Consider the following 17228-nt stretch of genomic DNA (forward strand, 5'->3'; position numbering starts at 1 on the left):
TCCGTGCTGCTCACACAGATTTGGGCTTATCGGTGCCAGAATGGACGCATGCAGGTGGTTTACCTCGCGCAGATTTCGTACCACCTCATCTCCAACTCGGACTTGTACATGCTTGGTCTGGCCACTGGTACACTAACGGAGGAGTCGATTGCAAACCTCACGTGCTGCTTCTTCGCATTCTCGTACTCATTCATCAACTTGGTGAAGGCTCGATCCGTAGATCCGCAGTTGGATCGCTACTTTCGCCTAGTGTTGGAGGCGATTCAGTGGGAGTTATGCTACTGTCCGTGCAATGAACTCCGTTAGTGTTTATCTTTTCGAAGAACGCTGAGGTTCTACGTACGGAGTGACAGGATCGACTCGCGATATTGCGGGGGCGAAGGTCGCTGATGCTACCAATAACGCAAAGGGACCGTGAAAAGATCATCCGACCTCGAACGACCAACTGACTCCATTTGAGAGGAATTGCCTAGGCACTCCATTTAAAAGACTCTTTCGCGACTGCGACGATATGGCTTACGTCATGTACAACGGCAAGAAGTGTATCACTGTCGACCACTGCTGCTCACTGGATACCTTTTCTACGGCGAGCATATCTATCAGGCGTCTGCGGTGATGCTGCTGCTGCTCTCACGTTTGATGCCCAGCAGAATGCTTCGCACATTCAACATGCTGTTCCTGCGTTGGCAAGTCGACCCGAAGTAGGGGACGCTGTCACATGCACTGTCGTGCACTTGGTATACTGCAAGCAAAGAAAACCATAAGTTGGCCGGAGCAACTCCACTCCCCTAGAAGGGGGGGGGTAACAACATAGCTTACTTTTGAAAAATACTTGCAATGAGTTAATCCTTAGCTGGGGATGTCGTGAAATTCGATCGTGCTAAATGAAGCCCGAGACTTACGAAGCGCGATGAAAATACAGTGGGAATATGCCTGCAGTCATTGAATGTCAGACTCACCAACATTGACGCAGGCCTACAGTAGCGCTAACGGTTTCGATGATTCACACAAAAGGTAAGACCTCAAGGATGATCAAAGCTATTCATAAGAAATCTACGCCTACATAACGGACTAGCACCATCTCAAAGAACTAAATCCATTTACGAACGTTCATCGGGCGACATCCGACGACTCGATCATTTCCACGGCTACAGCTCGACAAGCGACGTGATGACCAGCCAAATCCCTCCCCCGGACTGGGCATTGGACTACTACCACCAGCAAATGCAAAATCGTAAAATTCGACCGAGCACCAATTGGTGCCGCCCGTCTGTGATCGCAGCGTGTCTGGCTGTCGTAGGTCGAGCCATTGTTGGGCCCCTCGCGCTTCTCCTCCTCGTTGTTGGCACCGGGTACTTATCAGACGCCACCGTTCTCATCAAAGCCGATGACAGCTTCTTTTCGTTTACCGAAAAGGATTTGTCCATGGCTGGGGGGTGCACAGGATGCATCGGGCCGTGCAATATCACTCTGCTCAAGCTCAGTTTGTTCAGTGACAAAGCTCTCGTCAGCGCACCGACGTTCGGAGCTCTCGTCGGCCAACCCCCGACGGAATCGCTCTACGATTTCAGCCTTTTGAGCAGCGACGTTCTAGCTCTCGGAGATGTTCTGGATGGTGATGGTTCTATTTGCCACAGCGGCATCAACGAGTGGGGGTCAACCACGGTCATGGCCACGAGTACGCCGCAACAGATACTGAAAATCATCTCGGCTCTCAACATCAGTGTAGGTCTGCAAACGCAGCGTGAACTAGAGCTCGCTGTTGAGCGAGAGAACGACTGCAAGGCGACGTGGACGATATTTGGTACCGCTAGGCTCTTCTTGTATCCGACTGGAGCTGGTAAGGGTGAGTTCGGCAAAATCCCCGCCGCCACGTTCAGTGTGTTCCCCGAATTTACCGAGTGTCGCCCATATGTCGCGCTCAATTTTACAAATTCCAAGGAAGCACTAACCACTGGTGGCGAAAATCTTCTCGCGGCAGTTCCCGATGTGTTGACGTTGTTTCCCTACGGCTTCACTAGTAATATGCACGAAGTTTCACGCATCGTCCCGGCAACCAACACGAAGTATGAAGCCACGACTGTCGTGGAACCTCAGCTGCAAGCGTATTACGGTGGCTGTCGTGTTCGTGCGGTGAACACCACGGGTATCTTCATCGAAGACACCTGCGAAATCTCAAAACACTGGGCTACGTACGGGCTAATGGTGCAATCTCCCGACGATATCCCTCTCTGCAGCACCAAAGACGTATGTATCCACAACTATTTCAACACTCAGTGGGAAGGCATAGTTGAAGTGGACCCTGAAAATTCCAATCGAGTGGCTCTGTATCTCAACACTTTCCGCAGTCGATATGGGGACAGCGTCGGAATCAATGTGTTACCTGCCATCGTCGTCGCGCAGATCCTCCTTATGGGTGTCGTAAGTCTCTACCAAGTGATGTCGCACAAACGCTCTGTGCTACTGACGCAGATCTGGGCTTATCGGTGCCAAAACGGCCGCATGCAGATCGTTTACCTCGCTCAGATCACCTATCACTTCTACTACAACTCGGACCTTTACATGCTTGGACTGGCGACGGGCACGCTCACGGGCGAATCGATCGCGAATCTGACTTTCTGCTTTTTCGCGTTTTCGTACTCGTTCGTGAACATGGTGAAGGCTCGCTCAGGCGATCAGCAGCTAGACAGACACTACCGACTCATTTGGGAGGCCATGCAACTCGGCGTCACCATTTCTGTCGGGTCCATCTTGCTGTCCGTGCAGCGCACGCCGTTCGTGTCCATTCTCACGAAGAACGCGGAGATTTTGCGCAAGACATCAGCCCGTGGCGCCAAGTACTGCGGCTTGAACGATTCCTGCATTCTGTTCACGTACAACATGCCTTCAGTTGTGGTTATTCTGTCCGTAGGTCTGGGCATTGTCACGGTTGTTGCCTCGTACATCGCCAAACTATTGAGTCCAAAGGTACACGGCGCTCTACACTCTGCTCACCATTCCCCGGATGGCAGTTCTGGCACAAAGAGTGCGAGTAAAATCCAAGCAGCAGCACCTGAAATAAGCGCCAAGAAGAAAAAGGTGTATGAAGACAACTCCGCCACGCTTGACGAGCTCACCTCGTTCGAAAGGAATTGCATTGGAGCTCCGTTTAGCAAGCTGTTCCACGACTGTGACGACATAGCCTACGTTTCGTACAATGGAAAGAAATGCATTACACCCGAGGCCCTACTGCTCACGGGATATCTCTACCACGGTGAGCATATCTACCAGGCGGCGGCGGTGATGTTGCTTTTGGTGGCCCGATTGGTTCCACAACGAATGCTGCGCACGTTCAATGTGCTTTTGCTCCGTTGGCGTGTGGATCCACAAGAAGGCACGCTTACATGCCCACTGTCGTGCACTTGGTTCACTGCGAGCGCAGAGAACCACAAGTTGGGAATGGCTACACCAATAGCCTAACCTAAGCTAAGGATCAAAATGACGTCACTCTTCTGGTAAATCCATTATTCAATCTACTTACAGGTCCCACTTCAATGGGCCAACTAATCGATATCCAGCAGCAATTGGACATGCATCGATGCCGATGATATGATAGGCCAAAGTGGCAATGTGGTCTCAAATCGGTCCAAACTTTTGGCTTCATGATTCATGGTCGGTGATCCATACTGATTTGCCCAATGTTTATGCTCACGAGGTGAACGTGGCTATGCCATCACTACGCAAAACGCAGCGACAGACCCAAGTGAAGAAGATTCCGGTCCCAATCGGTCAGCGGTACCAATGCTAAAATATATACTATCGTTGTTATTGGTGGTGAGCGAGGTTGGAATGGTTGCGGGGGTCAGGATATTGACGACCAACTGCAGCAATCGCTGTGGTCGATTCGCACCGTGCGTCGTTCGAGCTGTCGACGGGGACGCGGACGAGTATTCGTGTCTGCATGGTTACACCGACGTCGAAAAGGCTACATTTCTCCTAAACGGCGGCTATGGTGCTGAATCTGGTCTGGCCAAGCACCAAAATGTTGGCACTATTGGCGTCATGGAGCTGGGGCCAGCCACAACACACATGTACGCTATGCTGTTTTCGATGAAGCCTCAACTTCGTGTATTTACGGACTGCTGCTACAGCACATTTGCAGGTGGAAGCAACTCGGATGATGTCGAAAGAGGAAATGTGTCCTCGGCCGAGCTCAGTCCTGACTTCGCTATCAATTCGGCTCAAGTGACCGACGTCGCCATGGTTGGCTTGAACTTGACTACAGCAATTGACCGGCTTCCCTCCATTCTACCAGCGAGAACTGCACAGCTGCGCCTCGAGAACGACCTGCTGACGGAGTTCCCGACGCTCGCTCTCCTGCGCTATCAATCGCTTTCGCATCTGTTAGTATTGCACTGCCGGTGGTTTTGTTCCTGACGAGGACGCCAGACTAAATACTGTGTTTTACACTGGGAACAGGAACTTGGATTCCAATTGGATCGAGACGGTTCATACCAGTGCTTACTCGAATACCCTCATGTCGCTGTAAGAGTCTGTATTACAGATTTAGCAAACAAGAGTAATTCTCACGCCGTGGAATGCGACACAGGAGCCTACGAATGAACGGGATGCATTTATTTGAAGGATACTTTCCCAAGCTACAAACCCTGTACGTGTCTTCATGTGTGTTGTTTGCTTGTCTTTTCCGATGGTATTGACTGGAGTCTGCCCTGTTGTAGCGATTTGACCCATAATATTTTCTCGGCCATCCCTGAAAGTGCATTCCACTTCCATCAACTGAAAACATTGTACGTGAGAGTACCGGCGGCAACCGTGTAGTCCGCATGAATTGCTAACGTACTTCGTTGCAGATACATGAAAGGCAACCCGACTTTATCGCGCGATTTTACAAGAAGCCAGGCTGATTTTCTCCGGAATCTGACATGGGACCTCAAAGAAGAGGACTTTGGCGGCTTGAGGGGGTGCAATTCGGACTTGCAGCAAATTCATGGAGTTTTTGTCTGCATCACCGACGCTACGGATAGATCTGGATCTCGCAGTCCTCTAATGCGTGCAGCAGTGGAGCGAAGGTTGTACGACTACGCGGATTATTCGTGCCCAGGGTATTATTCCGGAGGCGTGCTCGCTGGTTGTATAATCGGCACCGTTGTCGTTATGCTACTCGTCGGTGCAGTTTTGTGGAGATGGCAAAAGCAGAAGCAGACACAGAGCAGACCAACAAGCTTGGCGGACAAGTCGACCAAGGTGACGAGCGATTCATACGCATCGGTGTGGCAAGATCCCCAACTTCTTGCAATTCAACTGAAAGCCGAGGAGATTGAAGACGTGCGAAAAATTGGCGGGGGAGCTTACGCAGACGTGTGGCTTGTCAAGTATCGCAGCACTCAGTTGTTGGCTTCAAAGCGGTTGCGTAAGGTATTCGAAACCCTCCAGAACACGCAGAATTTCCTGGAGGAGATCAAAATGGTTGCAAAATTTGACCATCCCAATATCGTCAAGCTCATTGGCGCAGCCTGGACGATGGAGTCAGATCTTCAGGCACTCTCAGAGTACATGGTTGGTGGAGATGTTCGCGAGTTTCTCATTTACCCGCACACACCGCGTACATGGACTGCAAAGAAATTAGAAATTGCAACGGATGTAATTGAGGCGCTAGTGTACCTGCACTCATTCATCCCTCCAGTGGTGCATCGCGACCTGAAGTCCCGCAACATTTTGCTTTCGAGGGAAATGCGAGCAAAACTGACGGATTTTGGAGTATCCCGCATCATGTCGGAGGAGAATACCATGACACAAGGCGTGGGGACGAGTAGATGGGAGGCACCTGAAGTGCTGGCGGGTAAGGAAAACTACAACCAGGCCGCAGATATCTTCAGCTTCGGCGTGGTGCTTTCCGAGCTCGATACGCACGCAATCCCGTACGAGGACGCTCGAGGACCAAACGACAACCCTCTGGCTAACGTGGCTATCCTGCAGATGATCGCAATGGGAGCCATTCGTCCGACGTTTTCAACGCATTGCCCGCCAGATATTCGTGCGTTGGCAAATCGTTGCCTGGAGCATGATCCAGATGATCGCCCCTCGGCCCCAGAGGTAGCGTACGCCTTACGAAGTATGGTGATCTCCTAGCAAATTTTTTCTCAAGTGTTGTGCTTCAACGGAATCGCCGACTGCTGACGTTGGAGAGACCACAGGATGCCCACACCATGATTTAAACGCAATGGAATCAACGGGGCTTCGGTTTCATGGGACTGTTGTTGTTGCATGCTGTGTGGTGCTTTAAACAACTTGGATTCAATAAATCACCTGGCACAATGTTGTCTGACTTGCTGCCAAATATATATATATATATATCTAATAGCTGCTGCGAGCGTTGACTACCCCTATTGTCAGGTACGAGGGTCTGAACGTTTCGTCACCAACTACATATGCAGAGCCAAGTGTCTCCAACAAATTAGATCATCGACTTGTGCTCTCACTTCTGACCAGGTCCATTTTTGGAGATCGTCAGCGTTTAAAATGGATCTATCTGAGCGCTCGAAGCCAACAAAATTGCTCAGATCGTGCTTTGCGGTGTACTTCACATTTTTGAAGCGGATATAGACGCTTGGCCACCTGGGCAACGGACCTTGAAACTGCTGGCGGGCTGTGTTGTGTCCACTGAACACACTTGCATTTTTCGATCGGGCAGACTCAACCAAGATGACTACTGCGGACAAATACAAGGTCGAGACCGCAGACTACGGAGACTGGGCCACAGAGTATCACGCGGAGCAGAGTCGCGAACGAGCGAACCACCGCTGGGCGCATGTGTTCAAACCGTCCGTCTTTGGGGCGTTTTTAGCCGTGCTAGGGCGAATTGTGCTGTGGCCGCTGGCATTACTAGTGGTGTTCACGTCGACTGGCTATCTGTCGAACGGCAACGTCTTAATTCTTGTCGATGACAGCATCTACGCGTTTACGGAGCAAGACCCGACGATGGCTGGTGGATGCAGTGGTTGCCTCGGTCTCAACAAGGTCTGCTTGATCAAGTACAGCATCTTCGCGCAGGATGCGATCATCGGTGCCACGACTTTCAAGAGCTTCGCCGGACGCAAACCAGACTTGTCTCTCTACGACTTCAGTACGCTGAGCGAGGAAGCCCTCGCACTCGGGGAGAAGCTCGACGCCAAAGGAGTCTACTGCCAGAGTGGAGTGAACGAGTGGGGGTCCATGACAGCGGGTATCGCTGGAAGTGCTCAGGATATTCTGGACGTCGTGAATACACTCAACCTTAACATTGCGCCGCAATTCAGGCGCGAGCTCGAGATCGCGGTGGCTGGCAAGGCTCCATGCGAATCGGGGTGGAACATCTACACAATCACACGGTTGTTTCTGTATCCGACTGTGAAGGGGAGCATCAACTTTGCCAGTATTCCCGGCATCGACTTCAACGTATTCCCAGACTACACGGAATGTCGCCCCGATGTGACCGTAGACGACAGTCTGGTTGGTTCCAAACTTGCACTCGCAACGAATGATGAAGACCCCTTAGCAGTGTTTCCTGAGATTCTCAAGCTGTTCCCGTACAACTTCGAGAGCAGCATTCCCACAGTTCCACGCGCTGCTCCAGCCGGCACCATAAAGTATTCGTTCAAAACCGTCCTACAACCGCTTTTCAAGGGCTATTACGGCGGCTGTCGTGTTCGTGCTGTGAACACCACTGGCATATACATCGAGGATGTGTGTGAAGTGTCTAAGCGCTGGACAACTTACGGACTCATGATCCACTCCCCTGACGACATCCCCATGTGCAGCACGGGTGATGTCTGCATTCACAACTACTACAATTCGATCTGGGAGTGGGTCAACTACGTCAATGCAGACAATCCGACGCGCATTGGCATGAACCTCAACACTTTCCGAAGCCGCTATGGCGACACCGTTGCTCTCAGTATCTTACCAGGCATCGTGGTCATGCAAATGCTGCTGATGGGTATGATCAGTCTCTACCAGGTGATGTCGCACAAGCAATCCGTGCTGCTGACTCAAATATGGGCGTATCGCTGCCAAAACGGACGAATGCAAGTGGTCTACCTCGCACAGATCACGTACCACATTATTTACAACTCGGACTTGTACATGCTCGGCCTCTCGACAGGCACGTTGACGACCGAGTCCATCATGAACCTAACGTGCTGCATCTTCACCTTCTCGTACGCGTTCGTGAATTTGGCCAAGGCTCGCTCGGGTGATCAGCAGTTGGATCGCCACTTCCGCCTCACGTGGGAGACCATGCAGATTGTCATCACCTCCACCGTGGCCGCAATTCTCCTGTCGGTGCAGTCGACTCCTCTGGAATTCATCACGGCTCAGAACGGCGAGATTCTCCGCAAAACCTCGGCTCGCGGAGCCAAATACTGCGGCCTGAACGACTCCTGTGTGGTGTACAAGACCAACTTGATCGTGTACATCGTGATCTTCTCCACCGGTTTGGGCATCGTGGCCGCCGTGTCTTCGCTCACCGTCAAGCGACTGAGCCCGAAGGTAAAGAGTGTCGTGCGCTCGGCCAGAATGTCGATGACCGGCCAAGGTAGTTTCAAGCAAAGCCGCACCAGCCGCTACTCCGTCCCCACTCCGGACGCAGCTCCTGGCCTGGCCACCGACATAAAAAAGAGATCCATCGTGGATGGTCTCACCTCGTTCGAGCGGAACTGCATCGGTGGCCCATTCCGCAAACTCTTCCGCGACTGCGACGACATGGCCTACGTCATGTACAAGGGCAAGCGATGCACGACCGTCGAGGCGCTCTTGTTGACGGGGTATCTCTACTACGGAGACCACGTGTACCAGGCTTCGTCCGTGATGCTCCTGCTAGTTAGTCGCATGCTGCCGAAAAAGATGCTGCGGACGTTCAACATGCTGCTGCTGCGCTGGCGCGTGGACAAGCAGACCGGAGCGTTGACCCAAGTGCTATCCTGCCCATGGTACGCAGCCAGCCAGGAGAATAACGCCTTGAGTGGAGCCTCGCCCGTGCCTTAACAAAACATTCTAATACAAGAACAATAGAAGCGATGAAGACAAGAAGAAGAAAAATAAATTCATGTACGTATGCTACCTTCAACATGTAACGAAATGACTGCATCACTTGCAGGCTTTATTTTGTGTCGCTCGAAATCTTCTGTTTGGAATCCAAACACAAATTTTAGTTAGGGGAATTTGCAATTTGGTCAGGTGTTTGACTGGGAATTTGCAATTCGGTCAAGCGTTTGCTAATCAGTCAGGACTTGCGAAACTTAGAATTATAACACTCCTAAAATTAGAATAGCTAACCTGCAACCGACCACTCCACCACATATAGCATGGAAGTCATGGAACTACCGGAAACCTCATCCGCATCACTGTCACCGAAGTAGATCCGCGTGTTGCTCACACTGTTCGCCAATTTTCTCGCCAAGGGCTACTCGAGTACAAACGCGAGGGTCTCAAGGGGACTATGGCGGACACTGTGATCAACGCAGTATCGCGCAACGCTGGCCTTCAGTTCCTTGATACTGGGAATTCCATGCCAACGGCAAGCTCCACATCATTGTCTGCGTCCTCCATGACGAGGATTTCTTGCCTGGAAGCGAAAATATGTTGTGAAGTGGTGGATGGGCGTCGGTTGCACGGCTGGAGGTTAGCTATTCTAATTTTAGGAGTGTTATAATTCTAAGTTTCGCAAATCCTGACTGATTAGCAAACGCCTGACCGAATTGCAAATTCCCAGTCAATCACCTGACCAAATTGCAAATTCCCCTTTTAGTTATCCAAACTTTGGATAACTAGAATTTGATCATCCGTTTTAGTCCTCGCGTTCTTATTTGTCCATTTTCGACAATGCACGACGGAGGCAATACGCTCACGAGTCGAGGCTCGCCTTCCTCCCCGCGGCGTCCTCCTGGCGAGGACCTGGAGTCCGGTGCGGCCCACGCGCGACGACCTACAGCTGCAGCTCGCGCTGCTCAAGCCAAGCGCCCCGTGTGGCACTACGCAGTGCCTCTGCTCCTGCTAGTGGCGACGGTCTACTCGTTCTCCCATGTCGAAAACACAGGGGGCGGCGGTGTCGAAAATGCGGCGGCTTTGTCAAAAAATCAAGAAGGGTCCATCAAGCCGCAAGGGGGCGTGTTAACTGATATGGACGGGAACGAGTTAACAACTCAAGAATATGGACAGTCGTCCTACTCGACGGACAAGGGCATTATTATGTGCATGCACGACGGCGCCGTGCCCATGGGCCTCTCGCTCGTGCGCGAGCTGCGCTGCCTGGGCAACCAGGAGCTCATCCAGGTCTACCACTGCTTCGACGAGATCTCCAACTCGTCGCGCAACTTGCTGCTCGAGGCGGACAAGAACCTGGAGATTGTGGACGTCTGCGCGGACCTCGTGGCGCGGGGCAAGCTCTCGGAGGACCGCGCGAGACACTTCCGCAGCTGGTGGGTCAAGCCGCTCGCCGTGTACCACTCCAAGATCCGCGAGGTGCTGCTGGTGGACATCGACGACATCTTCTTGCGCGACCCGGCCGTGCTGCGCTCCACCGACGGGTACTCGCGCACGGGCACGACCTTCTTCTACGACCGCGTGCTATCCAGCAAGGAGTTCTTCAACCAGGACGTGGACGGCCAGCAGTACCTCAAGAAACTGCTCAAGGAGTTCGACTACGCTCGGTTCGGCCTGCCGGGCGGCTCCACGCCGTCCGCGCACCTGAACCCGACGACGTCGTACGCGTGGCGCAGGCAGACGTCGCACGAGCAGGACTCGTCGCTCGTGGCCATCGACAAGGCCCGCGCCGGTCGAGCTATGGACGTGCTGTTCTTCCTCATCACGGAGCAGCACTTTGTCCATGAATTTTCCTATGGCGACAAGGAAAGCTTCTGGATTGCGTTCGAGCTGGCCAAGCAGGAGTACTTTTTCACGCCGTGGGGAGTGGGGGACATCTCGTCCTCCACGAACAAGGACCTGGAGAAGCACGAGGACTCGCTCTGCGGCAGCATTGTGCAGTACATGCCCGTGGAGGACGAGACGCCCGAGCTGCTCTACGTGAACGGCAAGGCGCTGCTGAACCCGTTCCCTGTGGCCATGGAAAAGCTCGGCACGGCCACGCACAATGTGCTGTTCAACATGAACCCGACGCATCTTACCCCTCGCCAGAAGCGCAAGCCCAACGGCCGCACTAAGACCGGCTACAAGGGCGGCTACGCCATGGAGTGCCTTGTGGGCTTTGGTTCCGAGTCGCTGCCGGAAAAGTTCGCCCCCCAGCTGCTGCGGCGGCGCATGTTCTACTTCGGTATCCGCATGGGCATACTCTCCGCACTCGATCAGTGTTTCCCCTTCGAAGGAATGAAGTAGAAGTCGAGTAGCGCTCACTTTCGAGTGCATACGGTGATGAAAAATGCATCGATGTCGTTTTACTCCGAAAAGCGTGGCACACCTACTGTTACAATACTGTCAGATGAATGATGCTTTCTTGCAGTAGCGTCGTTCTTCCCTATACATTATCGGAAATGCTCAATATGTACGGCAGGCAACCACAGTTCTCCTTCACTTTACTTCGCAGTACTATGCAAGTCCCAAGAAGTCCCTAAACTCTGCAGCTTCACTACTCCATAGTGCTTGCTATCGTCGTCATCCTTTTAAGCCCCAGCATCACCCTGGAATCCCTTAAAACGCGTCATTGAGCTCCACGAACGCCCCAGCGCCAGTTCCTTTGGCCTCTCGAGGTCAGAATGATGTCACTACGCATGGGCTTTTAAGGGCTATTGATGTTTCGTGCGAGAGCGATGAAGAGAGAGAGAGGGGCCTTCCGGAACTACTGTTGAAAAGGCAAAGACTTGCTCACGACGTCTGAATTACTCAAGCATTGGCTGGAAACCGGAATACGCGCACGCACTTGGTGCTTTTCAAGCACGGGACAAACTCTTTCGCGATCCGCGCTATATCGCGTGGCTCCAGTATGCAGACGAAGAACCACGGGGGAAATTACTGATCGCAACCCTGGTAGCTCCGTACGGTGACGAGGCTCTGCTGGACATGATTGAAGCGGCAATGAAGAACCTGAACACGGTAAAAGTCGCAAAAAAAAAGCTACAGAGAGAACAGCTCTCCCAATCGTTGTATCCCCCGAAGAACGAGTTATATCGCTTAGTTGTCTGCAGGGCTGCACGGCGTGACAGCCTTCCCTCACTGGGGGCTCATATGGATAAATAGTCAAGACGAGTGACAACCTTTTCTCCAGCCTCTGAAGGAAGTACCTTGACCAATTCAACAAGATGTACTCCAACAAGAAAATAACTGTCAGTGATACACTCCTGGCTTACTACACCGATGAAGCGCTGGTACAAATGCTCACGTTGGCGAAGAAGAATGAATGCGCGTACTGAGAAAGTAGCGATGAACCTGCAGCTCGAGCTGCTAAACACGTGGGTGCGCGAACTGAAAGACCCGACCGATGTGGGTTCTTCTGACGCACTCATGCAACGTACACTGGGAAGTTCAACTGGGCCGTGAATAGCACGGGAGACAAACTATTCGATAAGCAGCAGCTTGAGATGTGGCTCTAATACGTCGACTTTCCAAGACCAAACAGCCTGGAAAAGAAGAATCGACCAACGCGATATTCACAGCTACGGCGACGAAGCTCTCGCGAAAATGGTTGCTGAGTTGAAATTGAAACCGGAAACAGAGATAATCGCTAAAGAGGAGCAAAAGTGCAGCTCCAGGGTTGGCTGAGCAGCCGGAAGTCTCCACGGATTGCTGGATTTAAAAACTATCCACGATGATGTATTAAAGAGTCCAGGATATATCACGTGGGTTACATACCTCTATCGTTTCAACCGAAAGAATTCAGAGGATGCCACGACTGTGCTAGCGGAGTTGACCCGTGGACAAGGCGATGAAGCTCTGACAGCGATTCTTATTTCAGCAAAGGGGAGTTTAGTATTGCATCAAAAACCACATCGTTGCAGAATCGACAGGTGGCGTTGTGGCTGGAAGGTAAAAAGCCCCGAGCACTATCTACAAGTGGCTGAAAGTAGAGGGAACCGTGACGAACAATGCGGAAAGACTTGGTTACAAGAAGTATGCCCTGGATTACAACGCAAAGTTTGCCTAGGCACTCGATTTCGTTGAACTATGTAGGCGTAAGCTTCTGCTTCAAACGAGCACTATGATAAAGACGGTTGCTACCGGTACCTGAAATCTGTTGTTCTGTGTAGACATATGAATGACCTGTTGCCCTCAAACGTTCAGAATTACTGAGTATGAAAGCTGGTTGCGTTGGCTAGGTGAGATCGTGGAAACAGAAATGCATGCGGCATGTGACATGCCACGTCCACGTTATGATCAGGACGCAGTTGATTAATACATTATCACGTTCAAGGGACCAACGGTATCGCAAAGCGCAATACCCCAACTTCACTCTTGCACGGATGGTTGCTTTTGTTGTTCGTGATTTGCTTTGCTTGAAGTACACCTTCAGTCGCCAAATTGACAACATGTTTAGCTCTGTATAAAGATTAGAAACCGTGTACGGTACTGCATTCGCTCGAAAATTGCAATGTTACAGAGCTAACGCGACCAAGGCAGCAGCAGATGTTTGATGTTGACACTGCATATCTAACGCAATCTAAGTGTTCGTCTGTTAAATTGCCCGGACACCGACCTCGTTCGATCGTCTGAACAATTTGACATGGAGCCTCAATTTTGATATTAAAGCCATGTAACTGGAGTAGTGTAGAGCTCCGAATTCCAACAATACTTTCAGGCAGAAAAATCGAGTTGTTGTTCAAATTTGTGGTGATGCCAACAGCATACTAGAGGGCTCAGATCAAAGTCATTTATTTACAATACCATGGTAGAGTCCCGACAACTACCGACTTCGACGAGCTGCTGATCTTTACCTATTACGCTGCCACGCACAAACCATTTATTCCACCCACCCACCCCCAAGTCGGCCGGGTCGGACTTTTTGGGATATCAATAAAACCCCACCCGCCTATGGGGTTGCCCATTTTTTTGCAGGGAAGGGTGGGTTTTTCAAAACGGTCGGGTGTGGTAGAAGAGATGATTGCGTTATAGAGACAGTGTCCTAATTCAAATCGGCGTTAAGATGTTTATTCTGACCAGGATAAGCGTCGTTGCAGACGTAAACCCCAGAGAGGCGGTGTCCATCCCAGAGTGCAACCGAAATATGTTTATTCGTTGTACGGCCCGCATGATGTCCATGTACAGTATTGTGCAAGGGTTGCCCTCGTTGTTGCTGCAGTGAGTGGGCTGTGCCAGCTCAGCGTCATTTTCCTTTTCGACTTGGAGTTCCGAAGCAACTCTTCAACACCGCAAGCAGCATGAAGTTCTTCCAAGCCGCGGTCATCGCTGTCGCGCTCTTTGTCGCTCAAGCGAGTGTCAACGCGTATGTGCACGGACCGGCGGACCCGAACGATCCGCATGATCCCAGGAACTACAACAAAAATTGCAAGGACCCGAGCAACCCTGAGTGCCGTATTCCCCACCAGCCTTAAACGGGGCACAAGACTCGCAAGCTTCAATTGGCCGTTCCAGTGAAGTCACAGCGTTAGCGTTGCAACTAATTTTGAAAATCCGTGGCAACCTAGACATAACCAGCTGACTAATACACTCGTTTGGAATCCGATGAACGCCCATGTCAGATAGTATTACGTAGCACTCAGTACATGCAGCCTGCCACACCCCTGGATGGCCGAGGACTTCGCCGAACACGAGGGCCGCTTCGAGCAGCAGGTGAACGACGTGTTCTGCCACGCCAAGGGACTCCAGGTCTGCCACAGCGCTGTGTAGTATTATTGCAACAGCAGCTCTCGATTTCAGCGCCGTGGGGTTGTATTAGAAAGCAGTTATTCCATCTAAAGTACTACCTTTTTCGACAAAGGCGTTAGTGCCGCGAAGAACCCTAGGAACTAAGTCGGCTATAAGGATTTTTCGCCCCGACTGCCATCGCTTATAAAGAAAGACGCGCTTTCGTCTTCCCACGCAAGACCAAGTGACATCACTATCGTCGCAGTTGGCTTAAAGTATCGTGGGAAAGTTTGACACGAAAAAGACATCCAGGCGGCCAATGCACGCATATTTCGTGCTTGGGAGTAGCTTGCAGCTCATGCAGAGGGCATATTTCCTTAAGGTTAACCGCCGATAATGACTCGTTATAGGACTCGTTTTAGGGCAGAAATTCGTGTCTACACAGTCCAACGGCAAGTTGTCCTCCCTAAAAGAGTCTTTTCGAATTCCTCGATGCGGTTTACTTCCAGGCATTTGTAGATGGTGTACGGGCCGACGTTCCATTCTCTCTTCGCTGTCTTCATCAGTAACTGCTGTTGGGTGTACTTGATTCAGATATCGTGTTTCAGGTGGTAGTGATGCTTGTCAGGATGGCGACAGCAGTGAAGTTGCATGGCTGGAGTACACGGCGGTCGATGTTTACGTATGTGTCTTTTTGGACAAGTAAATTGCAGACTCAAGTACTTCTGACGGGGTTTCTGACTGCAGCTGCTCAGAGTCGAAGCCCACAACGCGCCCCATTGCTGTACCAAGTTCGACTACAAAAGTGGCTACGCCGTTGGGCTTGCACTTCTGGCGAGGGGTGAGGTGCGTCGAGCGTGATTGTACCGAATTTGTCCATGTCCACCGGATCCGAATTCAGCGGCACCTTGCCGTTCACATACTACACAGAGCGATTCCTTGTGATTCTCTAGGCCCTTGACCGTGGAGGACGAGATGTTTTTCTCGGTTTATCCATGCATTGGTAGTTAAAGCGATTTGATTTGTGTTAATGGGCCAACGGCACAGACGACTGCGTACTACACCGACGAAAAAGAAATTCTTTGTCGCCTCGGAAAAAGTAGTACTAAAGAATTCAGCATCTGAGGCAAAAGGCCTGCTTACTTAGGGATTGTCAAAATCCCTCAAGCATTTGTTTAATACCGGAGGTCACGTTGCGGATGCTTTCGCAACGTAACCGAGTGCGAGATGACCTCTTTCAAAGTCCGCAGCTCCTCGCCTCTCTTGAGTACTAGGATATAGAATTTCATCTGAGGGGAATCGTTAATCTAAAGCGATCATGTCAAGTACAGTCTTCCTGTAACTTCTTGGCAATTTTCACGGTATTCGGGTTCGTCATTGCTGCATTGACCATGCCCTAGAAAGTCTTCATCATAGTGCTTCACTAAGGTTGGGATAACAAATTTGGTCACCCTGGGTTTTCTTGATGAATTCGTCTTGTGTTCGAGCTGGCCAACCATGAGTATTTCTTCGCGCCGTGGGGGAGCGGGTGGGTGAATTATCCTGCGGCATAATGAGCGGAGCAAAATGGAGCAAACGGATAATTAGTGTTCCGAGGCCCTAAGAATTTGAGTCACCGCCAATGGACTGACGCGGCTGCCAGAGATAAGAACACCCAACAACGGTCGGAGATCGACCCATTCATTCTCGGCCTTGCGTCGCGCAGCTTAAGCAATTCGACCGTCGCAAATCAATCTTCGCAAGGGACCAGACTGTCACTGCCATGACCGGCTCAGGGCATGATCTAGTCCAAGCATTAGGACACCGGCACTAGATAGAGAATTTTGCTACGCTCCCACCATCCCTTAGGGGCTCCCATTCTGACTTTGAACCAAAGCGCCTTATTGAGAAGTCAAATAAAAAACGCATTGACGATTTCCTACCATACGAAACCCCACCATCGAATAAATCTGTTCATTCACTTCTTGAAAAACGACCTTGGCGATGTCCTCACGATAATTCGTGAAGTTATAATACATTTTGTTTGCAGAAAAACTCTGCAAATTGATTTGTTTCCAAAACATGCTATTACAGTATAATAATGTAGCGTAGTACGAATTGGCGAATTCTACCTCTATTTGGATTATATTTTTGATTTGAGTTCGATTTGCCATACCCGCAGCATTTAGCTAACGTTTAGTCTGGCGTTCAACTCCAAGTGGCCACCTTGAGCAGCGTGAGGTACCCACAGCATTAAAGAACCACCTCCTGTACCCGGGAGACCTAAGAAGCCCGGGCGCCAGCGATCCAAATACAGCGTTTTGCCACCCAAATTTTCAACTGTTGATTCCCACGTAGCCGTACCGCCGGCAGCAACTTCCACCTCGTCGATCTTGTCACCTCCAGACATGATATTTACTGTGACGCTCTTTGTGTCGGTACTGTTGAATTTGACGATGACT

At 51.1% G+C, this 17228-nt stretch overlaps 2 protein-coding genes across 2 annotated transcripts; both read left to right on the forward strand.

Annotated features, from left to right (window-relative positions):
• Positions 1-48: 48 nt before the first annotated feature.
• On the forward strand, positions 49-9021 carry IUM83_13239 (uncharacterized protein; the record flags this gene model as incomplete). The annotated part of the gene is made up of 11 exons (XM_067937902.1): positions 49-127; positions 1445-3279; positions 3846-3890; positions 3964-4070; positions 4131-4382; positions 4459-4524; positions 4589-4648; positions 4719-4787; positions 4851-4961; positions 5174-5244; positions 6692-9021. The coding sequence occupies 11 exons, from the start codon at positions 49-51 to the stop codon at positions 9019-9021; spliced, it is 5025 nt and encodes a 1674-aa protein (XP_067786920.1).
• Positions 9022-9858: 837 nt separating this feature from the next.
• On the forward strand, positions 9859-11367 carry IUM83_13240 (Phospholipase D A; the record flags this gene model as incomplete). Its single annotated transcript, XM_067937903.1, has 1 exon — positions 9859-11367. One exon carries the CDS (start codon positions 9859-9861, stop codon positions 11365-11367), a length of 1509 nt encoding a protein of 502 aa, XP_067786910.1.
• Between the last annotated feature and the right edge of the window lie 5861 nt (positions 11368-17228).

The sequence above is a fragment of the Phytophthora cinnamomi genome (genome assembly GCF_018691715.1).
Source record: "Phytophthora cinnamomi strain GKB4 chromosome Unknown Contig63, whole genome shotgun sequence".
In the NCBI taxonomy this organism is placed as follows: Eukaryota; Oomycota; class Peronosporomycetes; order Peronosporales; family Peronosporaceae; genus Phytophthora; species Phytophthora cinnamomi.